This window comes from Peromyscus eremicus, chromosome 5, assembly GCF_949786415.1.
Source record: "Peromyscus eremicus chromosome 5, PerEre_H2_v1, whole genome shotgun sequence".
Taxonomy (NCBI): Eukaryota; Metazoa; Chordata; class Mammalia; order Rodentia; family Cricetidae; genus Peromyscus; species Peromyscus eremicus.
The window spans coordinates 4,329,742-4,357,726 of NC_081420.1; the positions used below are offsets into that span (position 1 = coordinate 4,329,742).

Below are 27,985 nucleotides of genomic sequence, written 5' to 3' on the forward strand. Positions count from 1 at the left end.
TTTCCAGAGGCTTCTCTTTGGGCTGCAGTTTCTGTCTCTCCTGGGCTCACAGATAGGTAGCCTCTAGTCACAACTTTCTAGAATCCTGTGACTTAGTACCTTATATGTTATTTTCTGATTATAAAAGCTAGGTGTTAATTTAAAAATCTTTTTTCTGTTATCTTTATAATGATTATAGTGTCAATAATTTATTCTTGTTGTTTATAATTTGTATAAACCTTTTACTTTCTCTTTATGAATATTAGTAATAATGACTCATGTGCTTTAGACATTAACTTGTTGTATGACCAGCACAAAGGTAACAGTGTACATCTTCCAGATTTCATGGCAGTACATGTATGTTCCTGACTGTAGCTGTGAAACATGTGCCTCAGGGTACACCTGCAAACACAGCAGGGCACGGTGGGGCTGCCTTGGGCCTCGTGCACGGGTCTGTCCTCACCAGCCACCAGGTTTTGATTGCAGTGTTTCTTTTCTTTCTTTTTTTAAGGGAGTGGGGACAGGGTTTCTTTCTGTAGCTCTGGCTCTCCTGGAACTCACTCTGTAGACCAGGCTGGCCTCTCTCTGCCTCCTGAGTGCTGGGATTAAATGCATGTATCACCAGGTCTGGCTACAGTGTTCCTTTCTTTAAATCAGTGTCTAAATTAACTAATCTTGCATTGGGAAAGAGAAAAATTAACATGTTATTTTTTTCATTTTAGAAATGATCCTCTTAAGACTTTAAAAGTTTTGTGAATTTTTTCTCATGAAAGCATTTTCATGTTCTTTTAAATTAGATAAGTGGTAATAGATTCCTGGATAGCCAGGGCTGTTACACAGAGAGACCTTTTCTCGAAAAACCAAAAAAAAAAAAAAAAAAAAAAAGTGTTGAGTAGGAGATAAGGAAGAAATAGTGGAATTTTCAGTTTGATGTGAGATCTTTAAGGATTTAGCAATTCAAACATTAATTATAAATCTTTAACAAAGCTGGATTTATTTCTAATGAAATGATGATTTTTTTTTTCTAAATTAAAAGACCAAAGAAGACAGAGCTATTGAGTGGCTTGGTATTATCTGCATTTATTTGGCAATATATGTGTCTGAAGATTAAAAATTTTAGTTTGGCAACAGTTTAGTTTTAATTCATCCTAAAGTTACTAAAGTAAAAATCATAATAAAGCATTCTTTTACAACTCTGAACGCAATAACCCCAAAACTGTTTCTAGGAAAAATGATTTTGTACATGGAATGAAACTGTATAAAGCCAGAGCTTACAGTCAAGGGTAAGGCTTTAATTGTTAAAACATATGATCTTTTTAAGGTGTATTGTGATTACCATGGCCATTCTCGGAAAAAGAATGTGTTTATGTATGGCTGCAGCATCAAAGAGACAGTGTGGCATACCCATGACAATGCAGCTTCCTGTGATGTTGTGGAAGACATGGGATACAGGGTAATTATTACAGACAGTTCATGAATATTTGAATTTCAAATGCATGTAAGCTATAAGAAAATTCAGTATACATGAATTGATCAGATTTGATGTTTGCATCTTACTACTTTGGTTTTAAAGTTTTTTTTTTTGTTTTTAGGTTTGCTTTCATATTGATCTTTGCTATCCATTGGGAATTTATTTTTGTATTTAGTATGGAGATGTGTCTTAGTTAGGGTTTTTATTACTGTGAAGAGACACCATAATCATGGCAACTCTTATAAAGGAAAACATTTAATTTATCATCATGGTGGGGAGCATGGCATCATGCAGGCAGATATGGTACTGGAGAGGTAGCTGAGAATCTTACATCTTGCAGGCAACAGGAAGTCAACTGAGACACTGGGTGGTATCCTGAGCATAGGTAACCTCAAAGCCCTCTCCTACAGTGACATACTTCCTCCAACAAGGCTATACCTACTACAACAAAGCCACACCTCCTAATAGTGCCACTTCCTATGAGATTATGGGGGCCAATTACATTCAGACTACCATAAGGTGCAATCTTATTTTGTCCGTGGATATCAGTTGTGTCAGCACAATTTATTTACAAAACAGTAGTGTTGATACATGTATATTCTGTGCTTGTGTGTGTGCTAGAAGGATCTCAGTCATTGCAGGCATTCCAGTTTCTTTGTCTGTGTGCCTCATTATTTTAGTAATGCTGAATTCTGACAAGTTTTCTTATTCCTTTAAAACCTTTGTTGGCTGAGTTTTTTGTTGTTTGTGGGTTTTTGTTTTTTTTTTTGTTCGTCTGTTTATTCCTTGTGAATTCTAAGATATTCATTTGTAGATTAACTTTGAGATTTGAATCAGAATAGTGTTGAATCTAAATTAAGTTTGAGAAAATTACTTAAGAGCATTTGTATCCATGAACATTGCTTGTCTATTTGATTGAGTCTTTATTTTCTTAATAAAATTTCTCTACATAGATGTGATATTTTATTAGTTTTATCCCCAAATACTTCTGGATCTAATTGCAGTTGGAATTAAGAACTTTTCCCTCACATATCTGCCACTTCTCAGTAGGTCATTGATATCCTATAGGAAATTACTAATTTTTTCATGAGAAATTGCTATGAGTTTTATGATCATTCTAAAAACCATTGCATATCAAAATGTATCTTCCCTCCTAACTATCAATAAGTGTGAAAGTGAAGTAGGACTGTGTTAGACACTGAAGGTAACCAATATCTGCCTCATGAACAACCATTTCCATGAAGCTACTAGGCAATAAGCTTTTAAAAAATATTTTTAAAAGATTGATTTTATGTGTGGATGTTTTGCCTGCATATGTGTCTGCATCATACGTGTGCAGTGCTTGCAGAGGCCGGAAGAGGGCATCAGAAACACTGAAACTGAGTTACAGACAATTGTGACCTGCCATGTGTGTGCTGGGAACTGAACCCAGGTTCCCTGAAAGAACAAGTAAGTGCTCTTAGCTGCTGAGCCATCTCCAGCCACCGGAAGGTTCTCAGGATTAAGTATTCTGGAAAAGAAGGCAGCACAAGGAAATTAGTCCAAGAGAAGCAGAGCCTACAACACTCTGAAGGAGAGCTGCAGAATCCGCATTGTTTAATGTGTCAGCATTGAACAGGCACAGCCTTTAGGTGGTTCAGAGTTCTGTTAGATTAGGCCACACTGATGAACTGTATCAGTGGAACTCAGAGATGGGAAAGCAGTGCCTGGTTATTTTAATTTGCATAGTGACAGTTGGAAGTGAGGTTGAGGCTTTCATGTTTGCACATTACACTATCTTTTGGGAATACACCTTTCTTACATTTCTAGCTTTTGTAATATCCATCTAATTATTACTATTTTAAAAATAGGAATGCTCGGCCGGGCGGTGGTGGCGCACGCCTTTAATCCCAGCACTCGGGAGGCAGAGGCAGGCGGATCTTTGTGAGTTCGAGGCCAGCCTGGTCTCCAAAGCGAGTTCCAGGAAAGGCGCAAAGCTACACAGAGAAACCCTGTCTTGAAAAGAAAAAAAAAAAAAATAGGAATGCTTTATATGTATTACAAACATTTTCTAATTTTTTTTTCTGGTGTATAGTAATTTAAAACTGGTACTTGTTGCTTTTTTTTTTCTTTCTTTTTTTTTCTTTTTATGATGGCACTGTGCTTAGAATGCAGGGGCTTCTGCATGCTGAACAGGTGCTGGACTTCTAAACCACATCCTCAGCCCATTGACTTTTTAAAGTTGCTTTCATGTTTAATTTAATTGGTGAAGAGTGACTTCAGGTCATTCTCACTGACAACAGCTGAGCCAATGTTCGTGATGATTGGTTCTTTCTAGTAGTAACATTAATGCTTTTGATTTTGTTTCTGAACCCTCAGTGTATTTCCTGCATTATTATCCCCATCTGGATTACTTTAGACATACAGGCCACAGTGACATGTGTGAGATTGTTTCTTCAGACATAGCCTTTTTTTTTGGTCTGTGATGATTTTTCAGAGTTTGCTCACATGTTTACATTTTCAGGTGAACTTGAGAATAATTTTAAGTTTAAAAAAGTATTGGTACTACTTAGATTATGATTTCATTGGTTGGGCTTTTCTTTTTCTTTTTCTTTTTTTTTTTTTAAGTCTTGAGGTTATTGACTTTTAGTGTTAAATCAGTTAACCCAGGCAGTGGTGGCACATGTCTTTAGTCCCAGCACTCGGGAGGCAGAGGCAGGCAGATCTCTGTGAGTTCGAGGCCAGCCTAGTGTACAGAGCGAGATCCAGGACAGGCTCCAAAGCTACACAGAGAAACCCTGTATCGAAAAACAAAACAAAAACAAAAACAAAACAAAAGAAAACAAAAAATCAGTTGACCTTTTCTGGGCGATTTTGTTTTTAAATTTTAAGCATTTTTTTCATATTTTATTTACTTAATACTTACTTGTGTATGTCTATGTGCGTGTGTGTCTGTGTGCGATTTTTCACACATACATGTGGGTGCCCAGAGGAGCCAAAAGAGAGTGTCAGATCCCCTGGAGCTTCAGTTACAGACAATAACCAATGTGGGTTTTAGGAACTGAACTCAAGTCCTCTGCACAAGCAGCAAGTGCTCTTGACTGTAACGCCATCTCTCAAGTCCCTTTCTGTATATTTTTAACTGTGTTTGTTGTCAATGCTTTTAAATGTATACTTTGTACATTGCTCGCTACCATGAATGTGTTTCCTCACTGGTTACCATTGGGAACAGCAGGAAAGTTAAGGCTGAGTGACGGGGAGGGGCACAGATACTTAAGAACAAAGCAGCGTTTGAAGTATAACCTCTGGGTTACAATTTTATTTTTACAGACTCTGCCTAAGATACTGAGCCACATTGCTCCAGCATTCTGCATGAGCAGCTGTAGTTTTGTGGTGGAAAAATCCAAAGAGTCCACAGCTCGGGTTGTAGTGTGGCGGGAAATAGGAGTTCAAAGGAGCTATACCATGGAGAGCACTCTATGTGGCTGCGATCAGGGGAGATACAAAGTAAGCAGTTGAAGATGTGTACCTGTATTTAAACTTTTGTGTCTGTGTGGGCATGTGCTCATGAGTGCCATGCCATAGGCTCTGGAGCTGAAGTTCCAGGCAGTGTCAGCTGTGCCATGTGAGTACTGGGGACTGAGCACTGGTCCTCTGCAAGAGCAGTAAGCACTCTCAACCACAGAGCTAGCTCTCCTGCCACAGGTGTTTAGATGTAAAGAGTTGATGCTTCCCTTCATATATGCTCTCATGCTTTTCAAGTATTTGTTAAATGTACATTTGTCTTACTGAGCTAGATGTGTAACATTTAGTGATGGGATCGAGTGGCACAGTTTTGACAGTGAGTTTCTGGGTGAGAGTAAGGGGTGCATGTATGTGGGTATGTATATGCATGGATGCCAGAAGAAGATGTGGGATGTCTTCCTCTAACTCAGTGGTTCTCAACCTTCCTAATGGTGAGGCCCTTTAACACAGTTCTTCATGTTGTGGTGACCCCCAACTGTAAATTATTCATTGCTACTTCATAATTGTAATGTGGCTGCTGTTAAGTAATGTAAATCTCTGTGTTCTCCAATGATCTTAGGCGAACCCTGTGGAAGGGTTCTTCGACCTCCAGGTTGAGAACTGCTGCTCTATTACTATCCACTTTATTCTCCTGACACAGGATCTCACTGACAAGCACACAAACCTTCCCATTCAAGCACTAGAAACTTGCCCTTGGCTGGCCAGCCAGTGAGTTCCTAGAGCCCACCTCACCTGCTCCTCTCACCTGCCCCAGGCACACAGCTTTGGTGGGATTTGAACTCAGGTCTTTGTGCTTGAAGATAACTCACTTTTACCCACTGAACTGTCTTCCTGACCCTCCTTTTTGTTGCTTTTAGTTTCTGTAAACTAAATCACTTGCTTAGGAATCTTTAAGAAATTTTAGTTATTTAACTCTATTCATATCCATAATTTTAAGGAAAGCACATTGGCACAATGGATCATACATTTGATTAATAATTCATAAGGAGCTATACAAAAACCACATTATCATAAAAAATTACCAGCAATTTAGTGGATTCAATATTAAGTATTTTTTATGAATTTAAAATAAGTACATTAGTAACTAGTTATATTTAGATTTTTTGAGTGTGTGACTTTTTGTGCATGTATGTACATGGTTGTATGTGTGTATGTGTGTATGTGTGTGTGTGTGTGTATGAGTGTGTGAGTGATGTGGAGGGCAGAGGACAATCTGGAAGTTAGTTTTCTTCTACTACCAAGTAGGTCTTTGTAATTGAACTTAGGTGGTCAGCTGGTGGCAAATGCCTTTACTGGATGAGTCATCCCACCAGACCCATTTGTTTTTCAATGTATAAACATGTAAACTTTTAAAAAATAAATTGAATACCAAGTAAGTTTCCATTTCTCTTTTTTATGTGATTTAGTTAATAGAATTCTCATTGATTTAAAACCCTATGGAGAGAAATGTTTTTTTCTAAGCTAGGTTTTTAAAATGTTTGATGTGTGGGTCAGGAGGACAGATGGCTCACTGGTAACGAACGTGCTGCTCTGCTAGCTGTGCCTGCTTTCCACACGCAGTGGGTTCCTGTGGCTGCTTACTGAAGAGTCAGCTTACAGTTCATCCTTGCTAGGGTCTGCTCTCACCCACACCTGCAGCTTTCAATGCTGTAAGGTCTTCAGTCGTTCTGGAGGTTCATTTTGTATCTGGAAAATAAATGATAAGCAATATAGTTTGCAATCAATATTTGTCGTTTTATATGGTGACGTTTAATGTTTGATAACCCTATACTTGGGAAGCCGTTAAAGAAGGTGATGGGAACCATGTGTAATTTTCTTTTTGATGGAGTTGAAAAATTGAAATAGGCACTCTCATTTGACATGGAACATAGGAAATGATTTACTACTTTTGTTGAATTCATTCTCTCTTATTTAGGTACTTTCATTTCTTTTTACCAACTTAGACACTGTACAAGTATCTATAAGGTAATATTCAGAAGTGTGGTGATATATTGTGTACCCTAATAAACTTTGGCTGAAGATCAGAGGACAGAGCAAGCCACTAGATTAACATAGAGCCAGGCAGTGGTGGCACACACCTTTAATCCTAGCATTCAGGAGGCAGAGATCCACATAGATCTCTGTGAGTTTAAGTCACCCTGGACTACATGAGATTGACTCAGTCTAGGAGAGAAACAGAGCCAGACAGTGGTGGCACACACCTTTAATCCCAACACTTGAGATCTCATGTCTTTGCGTGGGAAGCACACACCCCTTTAATCCCAGGAAGTAATATGGCAGGGCGGAGAAAAGTATATAAGGCGTGAGGAGACAGGAACAAAGGCTTTTCAGTAGTAGTGTCCCTTTCAGCTAGAAGCCCTTTCGGCTGGAGCTCTTTCAGGCTGAGGAGTCGGTGAGGTCAGAGGTGGTGGCTGTGACTTGCTCTGCTTCTTTGGTCTTTCAGCTTTCACCCCAGTATCAGGATCTGGGTTTTATTATAACAACTGGCGAACAACACAGAAGTGTATAACGCTTTGACAGTCAGAGCCATGGCTCACAAGGAGTGTTAGGAAGACTTTGTTGGAATACAGCTTCACACATGAGCAAGAGCAATGTTAGTCAGAAATTCCCTGTTCATTTATTCTGTTACCTCAGATTGTCATCATGGTCAGTGGGAGTGGGTGTTTCATTACAAAGTTCTGGGTTGACAGTCCCTCAGAAGGCAGAACTGAGTCCATGTTTTAGGATGTTCTTTTAGAGCCAGATACTGTAGCAATCCAGTAATCCTAGTATGTGGGGTTGGGGGGTAGGGGAAGGAAGAGGCAAATTTGCAGCACATGGCAAGACCCTGTCTATCAAACAACACCAAAGAAAACAATAAGGTGCCGTACTTTAGAGCAGTTTCCTTTATGATCTAGAATAATTTCATATCCCTACAACTTCACAGTGTAATGTCCTACTTCCACAGCAATGTAGTTAAAAATTCTTTGGATATGACTGGAATGAGTTGCAGCCAAAGGAGAGCAAAGGTTCTGAGAGTCTGTGTGTTTATTTCTAGGGTTTACAGATTGGGACTCGAGAATTGGAAGAAATGGGAGCAAAATTTTGTGTTGGTTTATTGCGTTTGAAAAGACTGACTTCTCCATTGGAATATAATCTGCCCTCCAACATGCTTGACTTTGAAAATGACTTAATTGAATCAAGCTGTAAAGTAACTAGGTAGGCCATTCTTTTTTTCCCTATGTGTTATCTGCTAGTAAGACCTCATATGAATGAATAGTTGTTGGTCGAGCATGGCCATCTTGATAGTCAAGAGCACATTTACAGTTAATATGGTTAGAGTTACATGTCTAATACTTGTTTCTAACTATAATGATTGATTCTTATATTGTTAATGTTTGAATAAGAATGCAATGAAAGAGCCTTCTGTTTTGAATGTTGCTTTTATAACTGTAACACTTCACTTTTAACTCAAAAACAAGCAGTGGAGAAATACTGCATTTAGATCATATCTAAATTAAGACTTGGAGTCATGTTTTATATTTCAAAAGATTTCATTTTATTGATGTTTACATATGTCAGATGGCTGTTTGGTAACCTGATTATATGTTGGAAACAGCTGAATTAAGCATACATTTGACAATTTATTTCTGTCAAATGTTTCTTAAAATAATATTTTCTTTTAAAATTCATTGTACATGACATTTGAACCATTTATAAGTGTAGACAGTTGAGTGTTAATATTCTTAGTCATAGTGTCAGACTTCAGCCTTCTGTTCTGTGGTATGTGTTGGGGGGTAAGAATAGTCCCGTTCTCTAGAACCTTGATGACTTCTGTTACTGGGTACCAGTTGTCACTGTGTTAGCTTGTCAGTGCACTGTTATTATGTGAATCAGCACAGCAGTTTCAAGTGAAGTGAGACAGGAACTGGGCTCTTTGTGGATGTGGTAATTAGACAGTGATCAATGGCAGCCATTGTTCTTTAAAGTACTGGCTAAACCACAGTGGAAGCAAATGCAGAGTTGACCATGGTGTTCTTGGGCAGGTGGGATGACTCTGTGGGTAAAGCATTTGCCATGCAAGCCTGATGACCTGAGTTCAGTTCCCAGAGCCCAGGTAAGGTGGACACAGAGTCTTGACTACTCCTCAGTTCTCATGCATGCCCACACACAGTGCTAATAAAAAACGTGAAAAGTGGTCAGCTTTCCCTGAAGTCAGACACTTACTTGAACTCACACTGTTACCACTGTCCATGGAAGGAGGATGCTCGCCTCAGATAGTTCCGAGGACCAGCTTTGGTTATTAGTGATCTACACAGATGATCACCATTTTCCCTTCCCTCCAACAGACTCATTCTTTCAAAAGGAAGAAATATATATTTTGAAAAGTGTCTGTTCAGAAGAATTATACTGATAAGTACTGCCATATCATACATTTAACATTTCAAAATGTATTTCAGTATAACTTTTTGTTGTTGTTGTTTTTGATTTTGTATCATGTGGAGTTCATACTGTATCAGACTCTCTTGAGAGAATGTAGCATAAGAACAGGTGGAGCATATCTGATTCTCACCACTATGTGTATAAAAACATCCAACAGTCTGCAGTTGAGATGGGGTGTTTTCTCTAGCAGTCTGCAGTTGAGATGGGGTGTTTTCTCTAGCAGTCTGCAGTTGAGATGGGGTATATTCTCTAGCAGTCTGCAGTTGAGATGGGGTATATTCTCTAGCAGTCTGCAGTTGAGATGGGGTATATTCTCTAGCAGTCTGCAGTTGAGATGGGTGTTTTCTCTAGCAGTCTGCAGTTGAGATGGGGTATTTTCTCTAGCAGTCTGCAGTTGAGATGGGGTGTTTTCTCTAGCAGTCTGCAGTTGAGATGGGATATTTTCTCTAGCAGTCTGCAGTTGAGATGGGGTATATTCTCTAGCAGTCTGCAGTTGAGATGGGGTGTTTTCTCTAGCAGTCTGCCGTTGAGATGGGGTATATTCTCTAGCAGTCTGCAGTTGAGATGGGGTGTTTTCTCTAGCAGTCTGCAGTTGAGATGGGGTGTTCTCTCTAGCAGTCTGCAGTTAGGATGGGCTGATTTTGCAGTGTATTTTCACCCTTTTTCTTCTGTTAAAACTCAGCTACTTCTTTCCCAGGCTACCATTCTTCTCTCTCTGTCTCAGATTAGTTTTGCCCAAACTTTTGACTTTTCCCCTTGGCTTTTGTCTCCTAATGCTTCTGTGGTTTGCAAGTCCTCAGTCTGAATTCGCCTCCATCTCATGCTGTACTTAGGTCATACATAGTAGGCAGGAGTATCGCAGACACTGACTTCTTCTTGTGGCATCCTGGTGTGTTGTGTAACTTAGCTTTCTCCCTTTGCTTAGAACCATCCCTCTAGTCACCTGTTAAGATGGTTTGCTGAAGTTTCCCATTGCAAATGTAGCTTTTCCCTGTGAGTAATTAAGAAGTTTTTTCATTGGAATTACTTTACAACTATGCCCATGTCTTCTTTCTCATCAAACTTTTAATTTATTCATTTTTAGATGTATTGTGTGTTGGGCTTATAATTTAAAATTTAGTTCACTTTAATTACAACTACCATTAGTTTATCTTGGTGCTCAGAATCGCCCTGTTCCCCCTCACAGCACTTTTGTATGTTTATGTGTGTCCATGTTGTTCCATGGCCCTTTTCCCCTCTGGAGCAGGGGACCTCAGGCCTATCTTTGTGCATAGTTTTTCCTGCGGTTAGAATTAGCCACTGTTTCCAGGCTGATCTGATGATTTGTGGGTTAAAGTAGTATTTATATCAATGTGTAGTGCTAGTTTTATTTATTGCTTCTTTGCCATCCCTGTTCTTAAGTTATCTTAGGCCAGTCTCTGTATTCAGGTAATTATATACCCGGGTACCCATATATACATGTGTACATCCCAGACAATCCAAATACCCTCAGAATTACCTTTGAATCTAATCTGCAGCATAGATATAACCTTGTTTCAAAATTTCTAGCTCACTTGAGTAACAGTGAGAATCGGCATTGCCGTCCTTACTTCTGACCCTCTGCATATTTGATCTCCCTTGTTCTGCCTTCCTTTCCTTTCCAATGCCTCTTGGGAAAACAATTCTTGTGATGTCAGTGCCTAGCAGTGTTTCTGTTTCCTGGCTGATTATGGTCTGTTGATGAGCCCTTAGGTTAAAGTGTCAGTTACAAGTTCTGGTGGAAAGTATTGGAGCTGCCTTGTGGTAAGGGTAGAAGACACAGAAAAGATTATTTGAGGGAGCTGCTGGATGTTGGAAGAATCAATACATTTGTGAGGTAACATACTAGTTATAAAAGCATACAGAAAAATCTATTAAAAATGATCATTAAAAACCCAGGCTGGGGAGATTCTCAGTTGGTAAAGTGCTTTCTATGCAAGGCTGAGTCCTGAGTTCAGATCCCCAGCACTCACATAAAAACCAGGCTTGGCAGTGTGTGTCCATAATCCCAGCATGGGCCACAGAGAGAGGAGGCTTGTCTAGCCATTCAGCCTAGCTCTGTCAGTGAGCTTGCACCTCTGTCTCAAAACTACAGTGGAGAGCAGTAGAGGAAGGCTCGTGACACATACCTGCATGCATATTTGCACACATACACATCACACACACGTGCACACACACAGATTGTATGCTTTATTGTGTACCTGGAATTGGACTGATTGGACTGATGTTGCCTGGAAACCTCTTTCCAAATTGTGCTGTGTTTTAAACATGCTGACAATGAACTACCTGACATTAGATTCTCCAACATCTGGTCCAGGTTGATGAAGTCAATCTGCACCAGGTTTTCATTCTTATCTCTTTGTGATATTTGCTTCCCTGGATGACACCTGCAGGGACCCCCTCATAGAGTTATTTGGACATGTTGATAAGTTTTAGAGTTTTAGACTAGGACTTGGCATAGAATAGGTGAGGCTTGGTAAAGAAATAACAACTAAACATAAACAAACAAAATTAGCAATGTGAAATACACTAATTTGGGTCCAATGGACCTTAGTGCTAAAAAAAAAAAAAACAAAAACCAAAAAACAAAAGAAAAAGTATCAAAGGAAAAAAATTTTTTCCCTATAATGATGATCATGGCTTTTTATATGTTTTAAAACATATAACAATCACTAACACTTCAAAGGTATGTGTGTGCTATAATGAGAGATGTTCAGAAGCGTGATTATCTGTTTTTCATCTGTTTTCATATGTAGAGCCCAGACCTTAGAAAATTGAATTGTTTCTAATGCAGTTAATAATCAACAGGACTCATGCTGGAGCTGCTCAGTGCTTTATATGTTTTCAGGTTGTATCATAGGTACATAGCACTTTTGAGTTGTGCCATTTCAGTGGCCATGAAGTGTCTAGTTCAGGCTCTTAATGGAAGTGTTCTTCCTAGTTGGCACAGCCACCTCACCCCTCCATCAGCAGCACAGACATAGTCCTGAGTCTCAGCTCTTCTGTGTTCTTACTTAGGATATGAATTTGTGGGCATAATATAACTGTATGCTTTATAACCTGGTCTCTTGTCTTCATATAATGGTATATTCATTCTGTTTTCATTTAGTGAATTACTGATAAAATTGAAGAGTTTTAGTTTTTGTTTTTTACATCTGGTGTTCTATGTTATTTAATGTTTTTTTTTTTTTTTAACCTTGTCTTGGAGGTGAATTTTTTGTTATTCCACTTTTGTCTCTGCATAAGCTTGTTCTTTTTCTTTTGTTATTCTTTCATTGGTACCTAGAGGTTTATCAGTGCATAATGGACCCTTGGTTTATTAGTGCACAATATAAATTACAAAGTCTGCTTCCTCATAGACAGCAAATGCAGAGACCTTAGGACACATTAATGTTATGATCTTCCTACTTTTCATACTTTTATCTTGTATTTAATTGAACTGTTCATACTTTAAGCCATATTGTGCTTATAACTGCTTTAGTCAGTCATTATTGATGAAGATTTACTTTTTAACTCTTCATTGGTCCCCACCCCACTGCTGGTCTTTCCTCTTTGTTGAGAGGTCTCTTTCTGTAGCCCAGGCTGGACTCAAACTTGACGGTCCTGCTGCTTTAGCTTCTGAGTGCTGGAAGTGGAGTATGCGCCAGCCCCCAGCTGGGCTTCTCTGCTTCTGCTGCAGGTTAGGGTGCTATAGTGTGCTCTCAAACTGGGGTGTGTGTGTGTGTGTGTGTGTGTGTGTGTGTGTGTCTGTGTGTCTGCTGGAAGTAGAGTATTCCAGTTACTACATTTTCTCATTTTGTTCCTTTTGTTGGGATCACAGTTATTTTAGTGTTCCCATGTGGTAACTAACACACTAGAGCTGTTTCTATTGGTTTTTCTTTAGTTGTGTTTCTTAGCATGTCTGGCAATTTACTCAGATGCCAGCTGGGTGTCATGTAAAGATGAGAGGATTCCTTTGTCCTTGACTGAGCTCCAAGGAGTAGGGCTTGGTTCCCCAACCCAGTGAGCTGCTGAGCTGGCTTGAGCTAATGTTAAAAAAAATGTGTGAAATTTAGCCTGGTTCACCCCTCCTCTCCCTTCACAGTGGAAGGCCCACCCAGGACCCCTCCTCTCACTGGCATCACAGAACGGCCAAGGCGCTCACTCCTCTGGCTTTTGTGTCTGTCTGAGTTGCTCTTGGAGCTGCTTAGCCTCTTGCATTGTTATTTAACAGTTTGTCAAATGCCTCTAGGAAAACTGTCGAATGTTGAGGTCACCTCTCTGCAACTCCCTTTTTTCAGGAAACATGGCAGCTCTGAACTCCGGCTTTCCCCTGCAGTCCTTTGAAATTGCTGGCGCTCTGATGACACCCGCCCCTGGCAGCTGCCTTCTTTGCCCTGCTTCCCACTGGACTTTGCCCCGCACTTTCCCTTGCCGACTTTGCTCTGTATCCTTTCACTGCAATAAGCCATGAGTGTGGACTCCGCTGTGTGCACCTCTTCCTCTCAACCTACTACTCCAGGGGCTTTTGGGGTCCCCAGGTCATCTGCCCATTCTGAATTTCCTTCATGCTTGGTTGTCACAGAGATGCTAGTGTTTTGCTGATAACAGTTGGAGCTAGATCATACTGTACAACTGTAGCCCAGAACTGCTGAGTGTCATCATGTGATGGTTCCTACAGAAGGTCTCCTAGAAACCCCACGGTCTTTGTTGTAGCTGTTATTCTCTGAGTGTACAAGTAAAATCCCAGATGGTGCTGCTTGAAGTGTTGTGGCTCTGTGCATGATGGGTAACCTGGGTTACTGACCATCTGGCTCTCTTCTCTGAGGATTGGCTTTTGGTTCATAGCTGGAGCTTAGTGGCTTTCTTTCTCCCTTTCTTTCCTTCTTTCTTCCTTCCTTTTTTTCTTTCTTTTTCTCTCTCTTTTTCTAAATAGATGTCCTTTGGGTAGCTGCATTGTACAGTAGCTCAGCTGACCTCCTCTGTGTGTGCTTGCACATGCTTGTAAGTATGTCATAGTCATTTCAGAGTGACACACATACATTTCCTATGAAGAGGAAGGTGGTTGTGTGTATTTTAGGTAATATATGTGAATTCCTAAGTTGTAAAGTGCACAGAACATACACTAGAATTCAATGGACAAAAACAAATTGGTGTGGTTGGCCTTGTGCCTTAAATCTTTCCCACTAAAGTAAAATAGTGTGAGGGGGTGATATGAGCTTTGATGATCTTGTCAGCAACTTCACTTACTGAAAGGTCTTAGAAGTAGGCCCAGTGGGAATAGAGATGGATTGTTGGGAATATTGAGTAGAAGAGTTGAAGGCCATGGCAGGTGGACAGACACAGTGCAGTGAGCTTTAGTCTAGGCCTCATCACCAGAGACAGTGAGTAGAGTGGGGCTCTGCAGAGAGGAGTCAGGGTCCTCACGGTGCAAGTAGGTACCACTACAACACAAACCTGCAGCTGAGCTCTGATTCCCAGGCAGGAAGTAGCAAATGGAGTGGGGAACAGGAGGAATAGCCAGTGGTAAATATCACCTTTAATGTAAACTCACTTGTCCAAATAAGAAACCCTGGCACCTAGAAGCCTGTTAGGAAGCGAATCAACAGGTTTCAGTAGAGTGCCTGTTGGTGTCTGAGAAGGGGAGGGCTGTGGTAGGTAGGATTTTGACATCACATTCTTAACATTCATAAAGTATATGGCAAACATTTATTAAAGTATCTGAAAAGTGCTGCTAGACCTTTCTGGGGCCACAGGAGGTGTTTAGATGGGTAAGTCACAGTTCCTGACTACTGTGGAATAATGCTTTTGTACACTGGTTTAATAAAACGCTGATTGGCCAGTAACCAGGCAGGAAGTATAGGCGGAATAAGCACACAAGGAAAATTATGGGAAGAGGAAGGCTGAGTCAGGAGACGCCAGTCTGCCATCCAGGGAGCAGCATGTAATGGCACACAGGTAAAGCCACGGAACACATGGTGACATACAGATTAACAGAAATGGGCTGAGTTTAAGTGTAAGAGCTAGTCAGTGGTAGGCCTGAGCTAATGGCCAAGCCATTTTAATTAATATAAGCCTCTATGTGTTTACTTGGGTCTGAGTGGTTGCAGACCAGGCAGGACACAGAAAAACTTTCAGCTACAAATGGCGCCCAACGTGGGGCTCAAACCCAGGTCCCTGAGATTAAGAGTCTCATGCTCTATAAAATTCCTGTGTCCTGCCCGCTCCTGCAGCCGTTCAGACCCAAGTAAACACATAGATGCTTATATTAATTAAAACTGCTCAGCCATTAGCTCAGGCCTACCACTGACTAGTTCTTACATTTAAACTCAGCCCATTTCTGTTAATCTGTATGTCACCATGTGTTCCGTGGCTTTACCTGTGTGCCATTACATGATGATCCCCGGATGGCAGGCTGGCGTCTCCTGACTCAGCTTTCCTCCTCTTCCAGCATTCTCCTTGTCTGCTTATCCTGCCTATACTTCCTGCCTGGCTACTGATGGGTCAGCATTTTATTAAACCAGTATACAAAAGAGTTATTCCACAGCATTTCCCTTTTTCAGAAAAACTTTCAGCTACACCTAATCTTTGGCTTAGTATTGAGAAAACAGGCATGGAAATGGGTGGCTTCAGCTGCAAGTGGTGATCGGATGGAGTGCCTGTGTAGGGTGCAAAGGAAGTGTGGAGAGAGGGAACTCATCCCAAGGTGTTTAGGAGAACTGAGGACAAGGTCAAGTTGTCCTTTTGAAAAAAACATGAGCCACTGGGAGAAGAAAATGGGAAGTCCATCTTGTGCAGAGAAAACAAGTGTGGTCAAGGCTTGTCAAAGAACAGGTAGGGTGTGGCATAGTCTGGAGATTAAGGCTAGCTTTCTTCTGGAGAATTTTGTTGTGTGACTTCCTGAGTGAATGGATATGAGAATACAGAAGAGGAACAGATTTAGTGGAGAAAACAGTGACGTTTCAATGTGCAGTATTTGTGGTTCAGATGAGATAGCCATGTAATGTCTCCAGCCACTCCATGCATGTACAAGAGGATTTTGGTGAAGTTACATGTTTGCATTTGGAGTGTATGAGAATGCATATTAAAAATAGGGAGGGCATGCACAGATAGAGAGCTGGGAACCTAAAACACCTTTATCAGCATTTTATTTTAGAGACACAAGGACCACATGCTCTGTACTGAGCAGCAACAGGGAGGAGAGAGAGCAAACTACAATGGAAGAGTCAGAGTTTTCTCCCCAGTTGAGAGCAGCAGAGGCAGCTAGTGAAATGGTAGTATGAATTATGTTGTGAGGGCTGGGGCATGTGCTTCCTTAAGCCTGGTTCATAGACATCTCTGTGCTCTCATCTCTGCATGCCGTCCCTGGCGGGCTCCCTTGTCTCCTTTCAGTTTTGATAGTGTTGTAGTGCTGGTGCTGGTGGCCCTGTCTCAGGGTGAGCCTAACAGCAAAGTATTCTCAGGATCTGGAGAGACGAGAGTCTGAATGATCATGGTGAGCTACAGGTGTGGACTAAGAGGAGTGGCTTCATTTCCCTCTCTCTCCATTCTCTTTACAAGAACAGGTGACACCATGAACAGAGTTCTTGGTGAACAAACCAGGTTTGGTTTATTCATATCAAACTGAGTGAGCCAAGACTTGCCAGGAGGGAAGCAGCTCCTGGTGCAGCCCTGCCCATCTCTTGGTGTACTTCCCTGGAGCTTGCCCTCCTGGTCTGAGGCTCCCAAGTCCTTGCTGTCCTTATTCTGGCCCTCTCTTGTTCTGTCTTCTCACTGGTGTACAGCTTTAAGAAGACTGGCCTGTAGACCTGTGTTTGATTTCCAGTTAGTGAACTTTGGTGCCCACCTTTACACACACAATCAATCCTTATTCTGACCCTGCTCCTTGCAACCAACCTGGTCCAGCCTCTGCTCTCCCAGTAGCTAGTGAGCTACATCTGCTGGCTCCAGGTCTCTTCAGCACTGCTGCTTGCATGGGGGGATGGGGGTGTCTGTCGCCTTGCTCCCTCTTGGGAAGCACTGCTTCTGCCTCTGCGCCTCATCCCCTTGAAGCTGCCCTGTTATCTGCCCTCTAGCAGCCTGTCTGCTAGCATTGCTGTGCTCCTTTCCGACTATCAGTCTGCAGCAAGGACTAAGCAAGTATGTGCCAAGAGGTTGCCTGTTCTCTTCACTTCGCTTCATTCGTGTCTCAGCCTCTTAAGACTCACCTGAAACTTTTAGGAGTGTCTAAAGCACTGAGGTCAAGGGTGAATGGATTATTATATTTCAAAAGCAAGAAAGATAGGAACAGTCATTTCAAAAACAATTTTTTTTTACAATCTTTCTACCCATAAAGACCTAGCTATGAAATTTTTAACTATGTATTTAAATTTCATAGTAAAAATTGGGAATTGTCCTTGTAAATGTTGGGTCTGTTAAGTCTTATTCATTTTCCAAGCCAGTCAGCATCTTATCTGGACTTTGGTATAAAGTGTAAGCTCTGAACTTATTTTTTGTTTATTGGTTTGTTTCAAGACAAGGTTTCTCTCTGTAGCCTTAACCATCCTGGAATTTGTTCTGTAGACCAGGCTGGCCTTGAATTCAGAGATCTACCTGTCTCTGCCTCCCAAGTGCTGGGACTAAAGGTGTGTGCCACTGCTACTGGGCAAGAAAGCTCTGAACTTCTAAGAGAAAATCTGTTGTGTGTTAGAGTAAGATAGCTTGCAGTCCCCACCCCCCCAACACACACACACACACACACACACACACACACACACACACACACACACACACACAAACACACTTCTTTTAAAAGGGTAAATAAAGCTCACTGGAGGAAGAAAGTGCTTTTTCAGACAGGATTTACTCTCCTCTCAGAATTGCAACTGTAGGATCCACTTGCTTTCCTTCTCTGCTCCAGTGTGTTGGCCTGGAATTTCATGCTCAGCTGTGGGTTCTCTCATCTCCAGGGCCAGTTGGCCCTGTGCTTCTCCTCATTTGAACAGATTATTTTCTCTTTTGTCTAGTTTTATAGCTTTTAGTTGCTTCACCTATCAGAAATGGTTTTTTAGAAGTGGCCTGTTAGCAAACATATGTATGAAATGTAGGTTGGTTGGTCACAGCTTACTGTCCTGCAGTGTTTCCGTGATGTGAGTGTGCAAATTCCCACCACTGGAAAGCAGTAATGGAAGAGTTGTTTTCATCCCTCACACACTACATAAAGAAGTGCATAAGTGCACTTGGTGCTTTAAACAAACATCTTATTCTCTCAGTGGGAAATAGTTAGTCTGGAGGTTGACTATTTGATTTTCATTCTGGATCTGTGGACATTGTCAGGCTGTGGCTGTGACTATTTCACAGCAGTGAATCACTCTAGATTTCAATGGTTTTAACTCATTCCTCCAGGAGGCAGTTAGGTGCCACAGTTTCTCACACAGCCTGTTGGAATTATCTGTTGCCTGACTTACAGGGATTAAAATAGAACTTTAAAATAAATCTTCAAAATGTGTGTGTTGATGAAATCCTTGAAGTAACCATTGAGAGAATCCACTTTCTTTCTGCCCAATGATGTGCTGTGTGTGGACACTTGCAGTGCCACTAAAGACTACCGTTTCTCCCCACACTGCCAGGACAGGTGGCCTTCAACCATTATAAACCTCTCACCTTGTTCATTTGGATAAGACCTCCAAGTTAATACAAGCTGTTGATACTGAGGTCAAGGTGATGCATGTGAAGTGGCCTTGTATCCGAGCCTTGGGTCTCACGAAGCCTTGTGTGTTCTGTGCTTTGGCTGCAGCCCCACCACTTATGTTTTGGATGAAGATGAACCTCGATTCCTTGAAGAAGTTGATTACAGTGCAGAAAGCAATGACGAGTTAGAGGTTGAATTAGCGGAAAACACAGGCGATTATGAGCCTTCTGCCCAAGAAGAAGCCCTTTCCGACTCCGAGGTATCAAGAGCACACCTGCCTTGAACTGTCTGCCATCTTTGTTAATTGCCAAGAAGAAATGAAATGTCTTGGTTTTCATTACACAGGAAATTTGAGAGGGACAAGCTTTTAGACAACTGACTCGAAGACAAGAAGGAACTTGGGCCTGTTTGGTTTCAAGACAATAAATATATTATTAACTCATGATAAAATTGGCATTTGTTTTATTTTAGAGATTCAATGTACTTTATATAGCATTGAATTATCAAATGATAGATTTACTTTTAAAAAAAGAACCCAAGTATCATTGCATGACTTTTTGTCTCCTGTGGCACCTGCATCAAGTAGATACATTTGAAGTATGTCCAGACACAAAATCTAAAGTAGAGTGTGGAAAACTAATATACCTGTGCGTGGATTTCTCTAGACATGCTTGTGTGGAGGTGGGTAGTTACTGAAGATAAGATTGCTCTTCAGAATCATGTGAACTGTGGATTGTGGCTAAAATAATCCAGAATTTGCCTTGAAACCATCCCATTCTACATTTATCAAGTTAAATAAAAACTGTATCAAATATTGCATTTATTTTGTCATCTTTTTAGCCAGCTCAGGTTTTTAGTGTGAAGAACTTATAAAAACCCTGTGTCACACTTGATCAGACCTTTCCCTGAACAGCCTGGCTCCAGGCTCGAGACTGATGTTGTCGGTGCCTGTGCCTCTCATTGAGCTGCGCCCTTCTCACTCGTGCCTTATGGGTGGACTGCGAGACCCTCACTGTGGTTAAGGACACAAGCTGCTGTCCAGTGCATGAGCTCAACTGTGTGCCTGGGCTCGTGAGGTGGTTTATTTAGAGCATGCCAATACTAACAGGAGCTCTAGGTGACCACAGTCAATTCAAACTGTTCCTCACAGTGACATTTGCTGAGGGTTGGCTATCCTGTGGCAGGGGTAACTGTCATCACCAAATAAAACAAACTCAGCGACTAGATACTTGCTTTAAGAGCTAAGTTTTGCTGTTAAAACAAAACTTCCGAAGACTGTGCACTAGCTAACTCTGTTCAGGTGCTTAGGTGCTGCTGTATATCTCCTTGGTTATTCTTAAGTTAGAGCCATTTCTAAACCTTTTAAAATGGAAAATAAATTATTAAAGTATACTTTGGATTTATGCATTTTCCCAAATCAATGCTTTTTTAAAATTATCATATTTAAGATAATATAGGTTCTCTTTGGTATCTTGGGAGCCATGTTAAAAATATAGTATAGATACTGTAAAAAGAGGTTGGCCAGGCTGGTGACATACACTAGCACTTGGGGAAGTAGAGACAGAAGGATACAGAGTCAAGGATAGCCTGGGCCACAAGGACCCTGTTCCAAAATAAAACAACAACAAAAAAAGTTTTGTTTTGTTTCTTCTCCAAATCCTCTATGTCTCAATCCCAGAAAATAAAATGAGGTAGACTGTGACACTGAGCCAGTCCTGCTCTCAGGCTGTCAAGTTCTGGAAAGAACATGATGATTGTCTTAGGGTTTACTGTTGCTGTGAGGAGACACCATGGCCACAGCAACTCTTATAAAACATTTAATTCAGGGGGCTCACTTACAGTTCAGAGATTCAGTCCATCATGGCAGGGAGCATGGCAGCATGCAGATAGGAATAGCTGAGTTTACTACACCTTGCAGGTAACAGGAAGTCTGTAGCATGAATCCTAATTGGTCTTAATTATAAAAACCTAAAGTCAGATATATGGGTAAATGCTGAAAGATCAGAGACAAAGGAGCCAGCCACTGCCACACTCTTAGCTCACCAACCCCCCCATCTTATATTCCTCTCTCTGCCCAGCCATATCATTTCCTGTCTCCACCTCCCAAGTGCTGGGATTAAAGATGTATGCCACCACTACCTGGCCTCTATGGTTAACTAGTGACTTAGCTCTGCACTCTTGATCTTCAGGCAAATTTTATTTGTTAGATCACAAACAAAATATCACCCCAGAAATCGACTGACAATCACACTGAGGAAAACTTGAGAAAAAGAAACCTCAAAGCCCATCCCCACAGTGACACACTTCCTCCAATAAGACCACACCTACTCCAACAAGGCCACACCTCCTAATAGTGCCACTCCCTTTGGGGGCCATTTTCTTTCAAACCACCACTTTCCACTCCCTGGCTCCCAAAGGCTTATAACCATATCATAGTACAAAAATGCATTCAGTCCAACTTCAAAAATTTCCATAGCCTATAAAAGTCTCAAAATTGTTTCAAAGTCCAAAGTCTCTTCTGAGACGCATGACAATCTCTTAACTGTTATCACTTGTAAAAAATCAAAATAAAAAAGCAGATCATATACTTCCAACATATAATGGCACAGGATATACATTATCATTTCAAAATGCAGGAAGGGAGCATAATGAGGAAATGCTAGAACAAATTAAGACCGAAAACCAGCTGGGCAAATTCTGCATCTCGCTGGGCGATGGTGGCGCACACCTTTAATCCCAGCACTCGGGAGGCAGAGCCAGGCAGATCTCTGTGATTTCAAGGCCAGCCTGATCTACAGAGTGAGATCCAGGACAAGCATCAAAACTACACAGAGAAAACCTGTCTCGAAAAAAACCAAAACCAAAAACAAAAAAATTCTGCATCTCCATGTCTGATGTCAAAATGCTCTTCAGCACTCCAATTCAATTCAGCTTTGTTGACTGCAACACACTTCTTTTTCTTGGGCTGGTTCCAGTCCCTGCTAGCAGCTCTCCTTAGCAGGTGTCCTATGACTCTGGCATCTCTATTGTCTTGGGTAATTACAAAATTCCAACCATACAATATCTGGGATCCATTCACAATCTTCTGAACTCTTCCAAAGGGCTTGGGTCACTTCCCCTGCTCTGCCTTCTGCAGCACAGACAGCTCATCTTCTAGGCTCTGCCTGGCTCAGCTCCACTGCTGCTGCTGTTCTTGGTGGTCATCCCATGGTATTGGCATCTCCAAAACTCTGGGGTCTTTTGCTGCAACTAGGCTGCACTTTCACCAATAGCCTCTCATAGGCTCTCTTCATGGAGCCAAGCCTCAACTTCTTTGCATGACCTCTTCAGTCCTGGGTCTTCACTGCCACTGAGGCTGCATCCTCTCATAATGCCCAGGCTCAGCAGTTCTCCATGACCCCTTCATGCCTTCAAAACCAGTACCACCTGGGTGACGCTTACACATTACCAAGTCTGGCTGCCAGCACGAGGTACAACCATGGCCTCTTCTGGAACATAGCTTCTCTGTTCTCTCAGGAAACACTTCGCAGAAGATTTCACCTCAGTGATGCTGGTCTCTTTTCAATCACCACAAATTTCTTAGCTCCAGCTGACCAGCATCAATGGTCCCAGTAACTTAAAGGTTTCACTTCAGCAGTTCTGATATCTTGTTAATCACAGCTAATTCTTCAGCTTTAGCTAATCAGAACCACAGGATCCTAACTCCTTTCTTCTATCCTTAACTCGAACGGCAGAATCAGATGACCAAAGCTGCCAAGTTCTGCTGCTTGCTGGGGCTGGAACATGGCCCCCTTTTTCACTTGGCTGTCCTGAAACTTGCTCTGTAGACCAGACTGGCCTTGAACTCACAGAGATCTGCTTGCCTGTGCCTCTGCTAGGATTAAAGGTGTGTGCCACCATCGCCTGAGGGCACCACTCCCTTTATTCCATTTTTTAATCCTTTTATCTCCTTGAACAGAGGATTTAGCTCCATTCCACTTTCTAGTGCCCTTTTATCTCAAATATTTCTCCTTGCTCAGCTTGCTCCTTTCATTATAAATCTTCATTAGTTACCACTAATAACCACATGGCAGAGTCTGTACTAGGTTCTTTTGAGATTTCATCTGCCAATGAAATTAATCCAAAACTCTTCACTTTAGCCACAGGCAGACTCTTTCTTCACTAAAATATCACAGGAATGATTTCTAGGTAACATACTAAAATTCTTCCCTGAAACCTCTTGAACCAGCTCCTGACATTTCAAATCATTATCAACACTGCTGTCTTCCATGCGCCTACTAGTATGCCCTATTAAGCAGTGCTTAGAGCATTCCACTGCTTTCCTAACCTAAAGTACTTTAGTCCATATTACTCCAAACAAAAGCCTAATCAGGCCTATCACAGTAAAACCCAACTCCTGGTACCAGCTTTTGTCTTAGGGTTTACTATTGCTGTGAGGAGACTCCATGACCATGGCAATTCTAATATAACATTTACAGTTCAGAGGTTTAATCCATCATGGCGGGGATCATGGCCACATGCAGGCAGGCATGGTGCTGGAGAGGTAGCCCCGTGTCATACATCTTGCAGGTAACAGGAAGTCAACTGACAATCACACTGAGGAAAGCTTGAGAAAAAGAAACTCCAACTCCCGTCCCAACAGTGACACACTTCCTCCAATAAGACGATACCTACTCCAACAAGGCCACACCTCCTAATATTGCCACTCCCTTTGGGGGCCATTTTCTTTCAGATCACCACAAGGATTTAATAAGATACTATTTAATCATTTATCATTGTAAGTAACTATTTTATTGCATGTTTTGTTATAATTGTGCTTTCAGAGAATATACTCACACTGTGCCCACAATATATAATGTGCTTGGCTTTTGCTAAATTAGAAATTAAAAACTGAGACACCAAAATGTATAAAAAGCAAGTGTCAATAATTTATTGCTTAGATTATAAAATCTCACCGTGAACACTTACAGCATATAGATGAAGTACATATCTTAACATCTTGTATACCCGAGTTACCTTTTCTTAAGTAGTTGCCAACTGGAAAAGAAAGGTTTTATGGTTAAAAAGTTACTATTTTCATAGTTTTTTGAAAAATAAAAAATAAATCCATATCCTAACTGTCCTACTTGAAAGTATCATTGTATCAGTTATTAGTCTCTAAAATTGGCCTAAGTTTTACCTGTGGGCCTCACTTTTGTCAGTAGTTCCAAAAATGTTTGAGATACTTGCTATACACAGTGTCCTGGCTGCAGTGGTGAAGCATGCCATGGACAGTGGACCCAGGATTTCTTGTACACAGTTCATCGGTTGTAGTGGTGAGGCCTGGTGTGGACAGTGGACCCAGGACTTGTTGTACACAGTGCCTTGGCTGCAGTGGTGAGGCCTGCCATGGACAGTGGACCCAGGACTTGTTGTACACAGTGCCTTGGCTGCAGTGGTGAGGCCTGGTGTGGACAGTGGACCCAGGACTTGTTGTACACAGTGCCTTGGCTGCATTGGTGAGGCCTGGTGTGGACAGTGGACCCAGGACTTGTTGTACACAGTGCCTTGGCTGCATTGGTGAGGCCTGGTGTGGACAGTGGACCCAGGACTTGTTGTACACAGTGCCTTGGCTGCAGTGGTGAGGCCTGGTGTGAACAGTGGACCCAGGACTTGTTGTACACAGTTCCTTGGCTGCAGTGGTGAGGCCTGGTGTGGACAGTGGACCCAGGACTTGTTGTACACAGTTCCTTGGCTGCAGTGGTGAGGCCTGCCATGGAGAGTGGACCCAGGACTTGTTGTACACAGTTCCTTGGCTGCAGTGGTGAGGCCTGGTGTGAACAGTGGACCCAGGACTTGTTGTACACAGTTCCCTGGCTGCAGTGGTGAGGCCTGGTGTGAACAGTGGACCCAGGACTTGTTGTACACAGTTCCTTGGCTGCAGTGGTGAGGCCTGCCATGGAGAGTGGACCCAGGACTTGTTGTACACAGTTCCTTGGCTGCAGTGGTGAGGCCTGGTGTGAACAGTGGACCCAGGACTTGTTGTACACAGTTCCCTGGCTGCAGTGGTGAGGCCTGGTGTGAACAGTGGACCCAGGACTTGTTGTACACAGGCCCCAGCTGCAGTGGTGAGGCCTGCCATGGACAGTGGACCCAGGACTTGTTGTACACAGTTCCCTGGCTGCAGTGGTGAGGCCTGGTGTGAACAGTGGACCCAGGACTTGTTGTACACAGGCCCCAGATGCAGTGGTGAGGCCTGGTGTGGACAGTGGACACAGTAATTCACCTGCATCTAGAGCTTTGAACTTGCTAGGAATAGTTTGGTCTAATCCAGTCATTCTCAGTGTCAGTATGCATCGTAACTACCTGGAGGGCCTCACACATATTGCTGACTAGGTGGCCCTGTAGACCTAAGAGTGGTCCTACAGATTCACAGGTCATGGTGATGCAAGGCCACACGGCCACTCACTAGTGTCATCTCATATGCTCTTTCAGCATCATGGTTTACTAGCACCAGGGAGACTTTGGATTGAATGCTTTGTGGAATAAGGGAACTTGATGCACAGAGGCCAGCACAGGCCAGAGTGTCACTTAGGCAGCTCTCCTGACAGCTGGCCTCATGTTCCTACCACAGAGGAGAGTCAGTTCTTTGCCTTTGCCCAGAGGAAGAAGGAATCTCTTGAATGGATGTGTTTATAGAAGTGGAAGACAAAACCCCGTGGTTCAGTGTCTTTGTACTGTAGTCAGTGTTTGAACTAGGAGGAATCTCTGCCACTTCGTTAAGTCTTTGTAGAAACGTTGGTGTCCTGCTTAGGAATAAGTAACCTGGAAGTGTGCTTCTAGTGGCATGACCACAGCCATGGATATGCTATCCTAAGTCTCTAATCTCCACATTAAGATGATGCATGTATATACTGAAGTGGATGACACAGGAAGTGCACTCATGCAAGTTTCTTGTGCGTGATTCAGAAAGAAATGATAGCAATGAGTGCATCCTTGTTAATCCCCTTTCTTATATATGATTTAATAATTATAAATATGAATTGAAAAATAAGTATTATTCTCTTATTTTGATGACAGTTTGGTAACTATCTGCATAACTAGTTTTTGCATTAGTGAAGAAATAGTGTGATTAGAATACATGTCTACTTTATACAGTGAATTTCTTAAACTATTTCTCTGATTAAAATATATTTATATCTCATGACATAAAGGGAATCTAGAAGAAAGGTCTGTTCTTTTAATGAAAATAAGTACTTTGAAAGTTTAGTTCTTGAAGTGCCACATGGACTTGTTTTCCACTATTGACACACACATCTCTACCAGGGATGTGGTAGGTGACTTTCAGTGCACCAGGACCATTCATTCTACCTCTGCACCTTACAAGCCTCCTTTGCATGTGGGCCCTGCTGGTCCCTAACCCTGTTATAGCTAGTCATTTATCCCTTGACTGGTCATTGATAGGACTTGGGTATGCTTGTTTTCAGTTAGCGGTTGTTCACTGCAGTATCCAAATCTGAGTGGCACCCGATGGCAGCCTTTCCCTCACCTCACAGGCTAGTAAGGTATGTGGCTTTTTCTGACTCAGCAATGTACTTTTAAATCACATAAAAATCCTTGACTCCTTCTGAAGCACAGAGTGGAGTCAGTAGGATTTGTACAACATAAACTGAAAATTCTGAAGAGGATTTAGACTTTTGTATGTTGAACGGCCCTTGTATTTCTGGGATGAAGCCTACTTGATCATGGTGGGTAATTGTTTTGATGTGTTCTTGGATCACACAGAATTCTCAACAGAAGAAGCTCAAATGGCTGAAAGACACTTATGGAATTGTTCAACATCCTTAGTCATCAGGGAAATGCAAATCTACATGATTCTGAGATACTATCTTACACCCGTCAGAATGGCTAAGATCAAAAACACTGAAGACAGTTTATGTTGGAGAGGATTGGGAGCAAGGGGAACACTCCTACACTGTTGGTGGGGATGCAAACTTGTACAACCACTTTGGAAATCAATATGGTACTTTCTTAGAAAATTGGGAAACAACCTCCCTCAAGACCCAGCTATACCACTCTTGGGCATATACCCAAAGAATGCTCAATCATACCAAAGGATACGTGCTTAGCTATGTTCATAGGAGCATTGTTTGTATAGCAAGAACCTGGAAATAACCTAGATGCCCTTCAACTGAAGAATGGATAAATAAAATGTGGTACATATACACAATGGAGTACTACTCTGCAGAGAAAAACAATGACATCATGAGGTTTGCAGGCAAAAGGATGGAACTAGAAAATATCATCTTGAGTAAAGTAACCAAAATGCAGAAAGACAAACATGATATGTACTCACTCATAAATGGATACCAGATGTAAAGCAAAGGATAACCAGACTGTAACTCACAACTCCATGGAGGCTACCTAGTAAAGAGGACCCTAAGAAAGACACAAGGATCACCCAGTGACAGAGAAATGGATGAGATCTACATGAACAAACTGGGGTTTGGGGGCGTAATGGAGGGCAAGTGTCAGGGAAAAGCAAGCTTAGGGGACTGGTAGTTCCCAGCTGGATCAGGAACAGAGTGGGAGAAAAAGGAAAGAGACACCATGATAAATGAAGACCCCATGGGAATAGGAAGAAGCAAAGTGCTAGAGAGGTCCCCAGAAATCCACAAAGATACCTCTGCTATAGACTACTGGCAATGGTCAAGAGAGTGCCTGAGATGACCTACTCTGGAGATCAGATGGCTGAACATCCTAACGGTCATGATAGAACCCTCATCCAGTGACTGGTGGAAGCCGATGCAGAGATCCATGGCCAAACCCCAGGTAGAGCTCCAGGAATCCAATCCACGCAAGAGAGGAGGGATTATGTGAGCAAGAGATATTGACATTATGATTAGAAAAAGCACAGGGACAAATAGCTAAACTAGCAGAAACACATGAACTGGGAACCAATA

General features: G+C 41.8%; 1 protein-coding gene across 8 annotated transcripts in view; it reads left to right on the top strand.

Moving 5' to 3' along the window:
* The window catches only part of Agtpbp1 (ATP/GTP binding carboxypeptidase 1), a 161,390-nt gene that overhangs the window by 109,059 nt on the left and 24,346 nt on the right, over nucleotides 1–27,985 (top strand). For 5 of the 8 annotated variants that reach the window (XM_059262783.1, XM_059262788.1, XM_059262785.1 and 2 more), the window contains 4 exons: nucleotides 1,301–1,432; nucleotides 4,760–4,936; nucleotides 7,992–8,152; nucleotides 19,149–19,493. In XM_059262783.1, the coding sequence (XP_059118766.1) occupies nucleotides 1,301–1,432; nucleotides 4,760–4,936; nucleotides 7,992–8,152; nucleotides 19,149–19,326 (648 nt within the window). In that variant the 3' untranslated portion in view covers nucleotides 19,327–19,493. Of the gene's footprint in view, nucleotides 1–1,300; nucleotides 1,433–4,759; nucleotides 4,937–7,991; nucleotides 8,153–13,674; nucleotides 14,139–19,148; nucleotides 19,494–27,985 lie in introns of those variants that run through there. The other 3 variants (XM_059262787.1, XR_009379236.1, XM_059262789.1) reach the window with 3 other exon arrangements.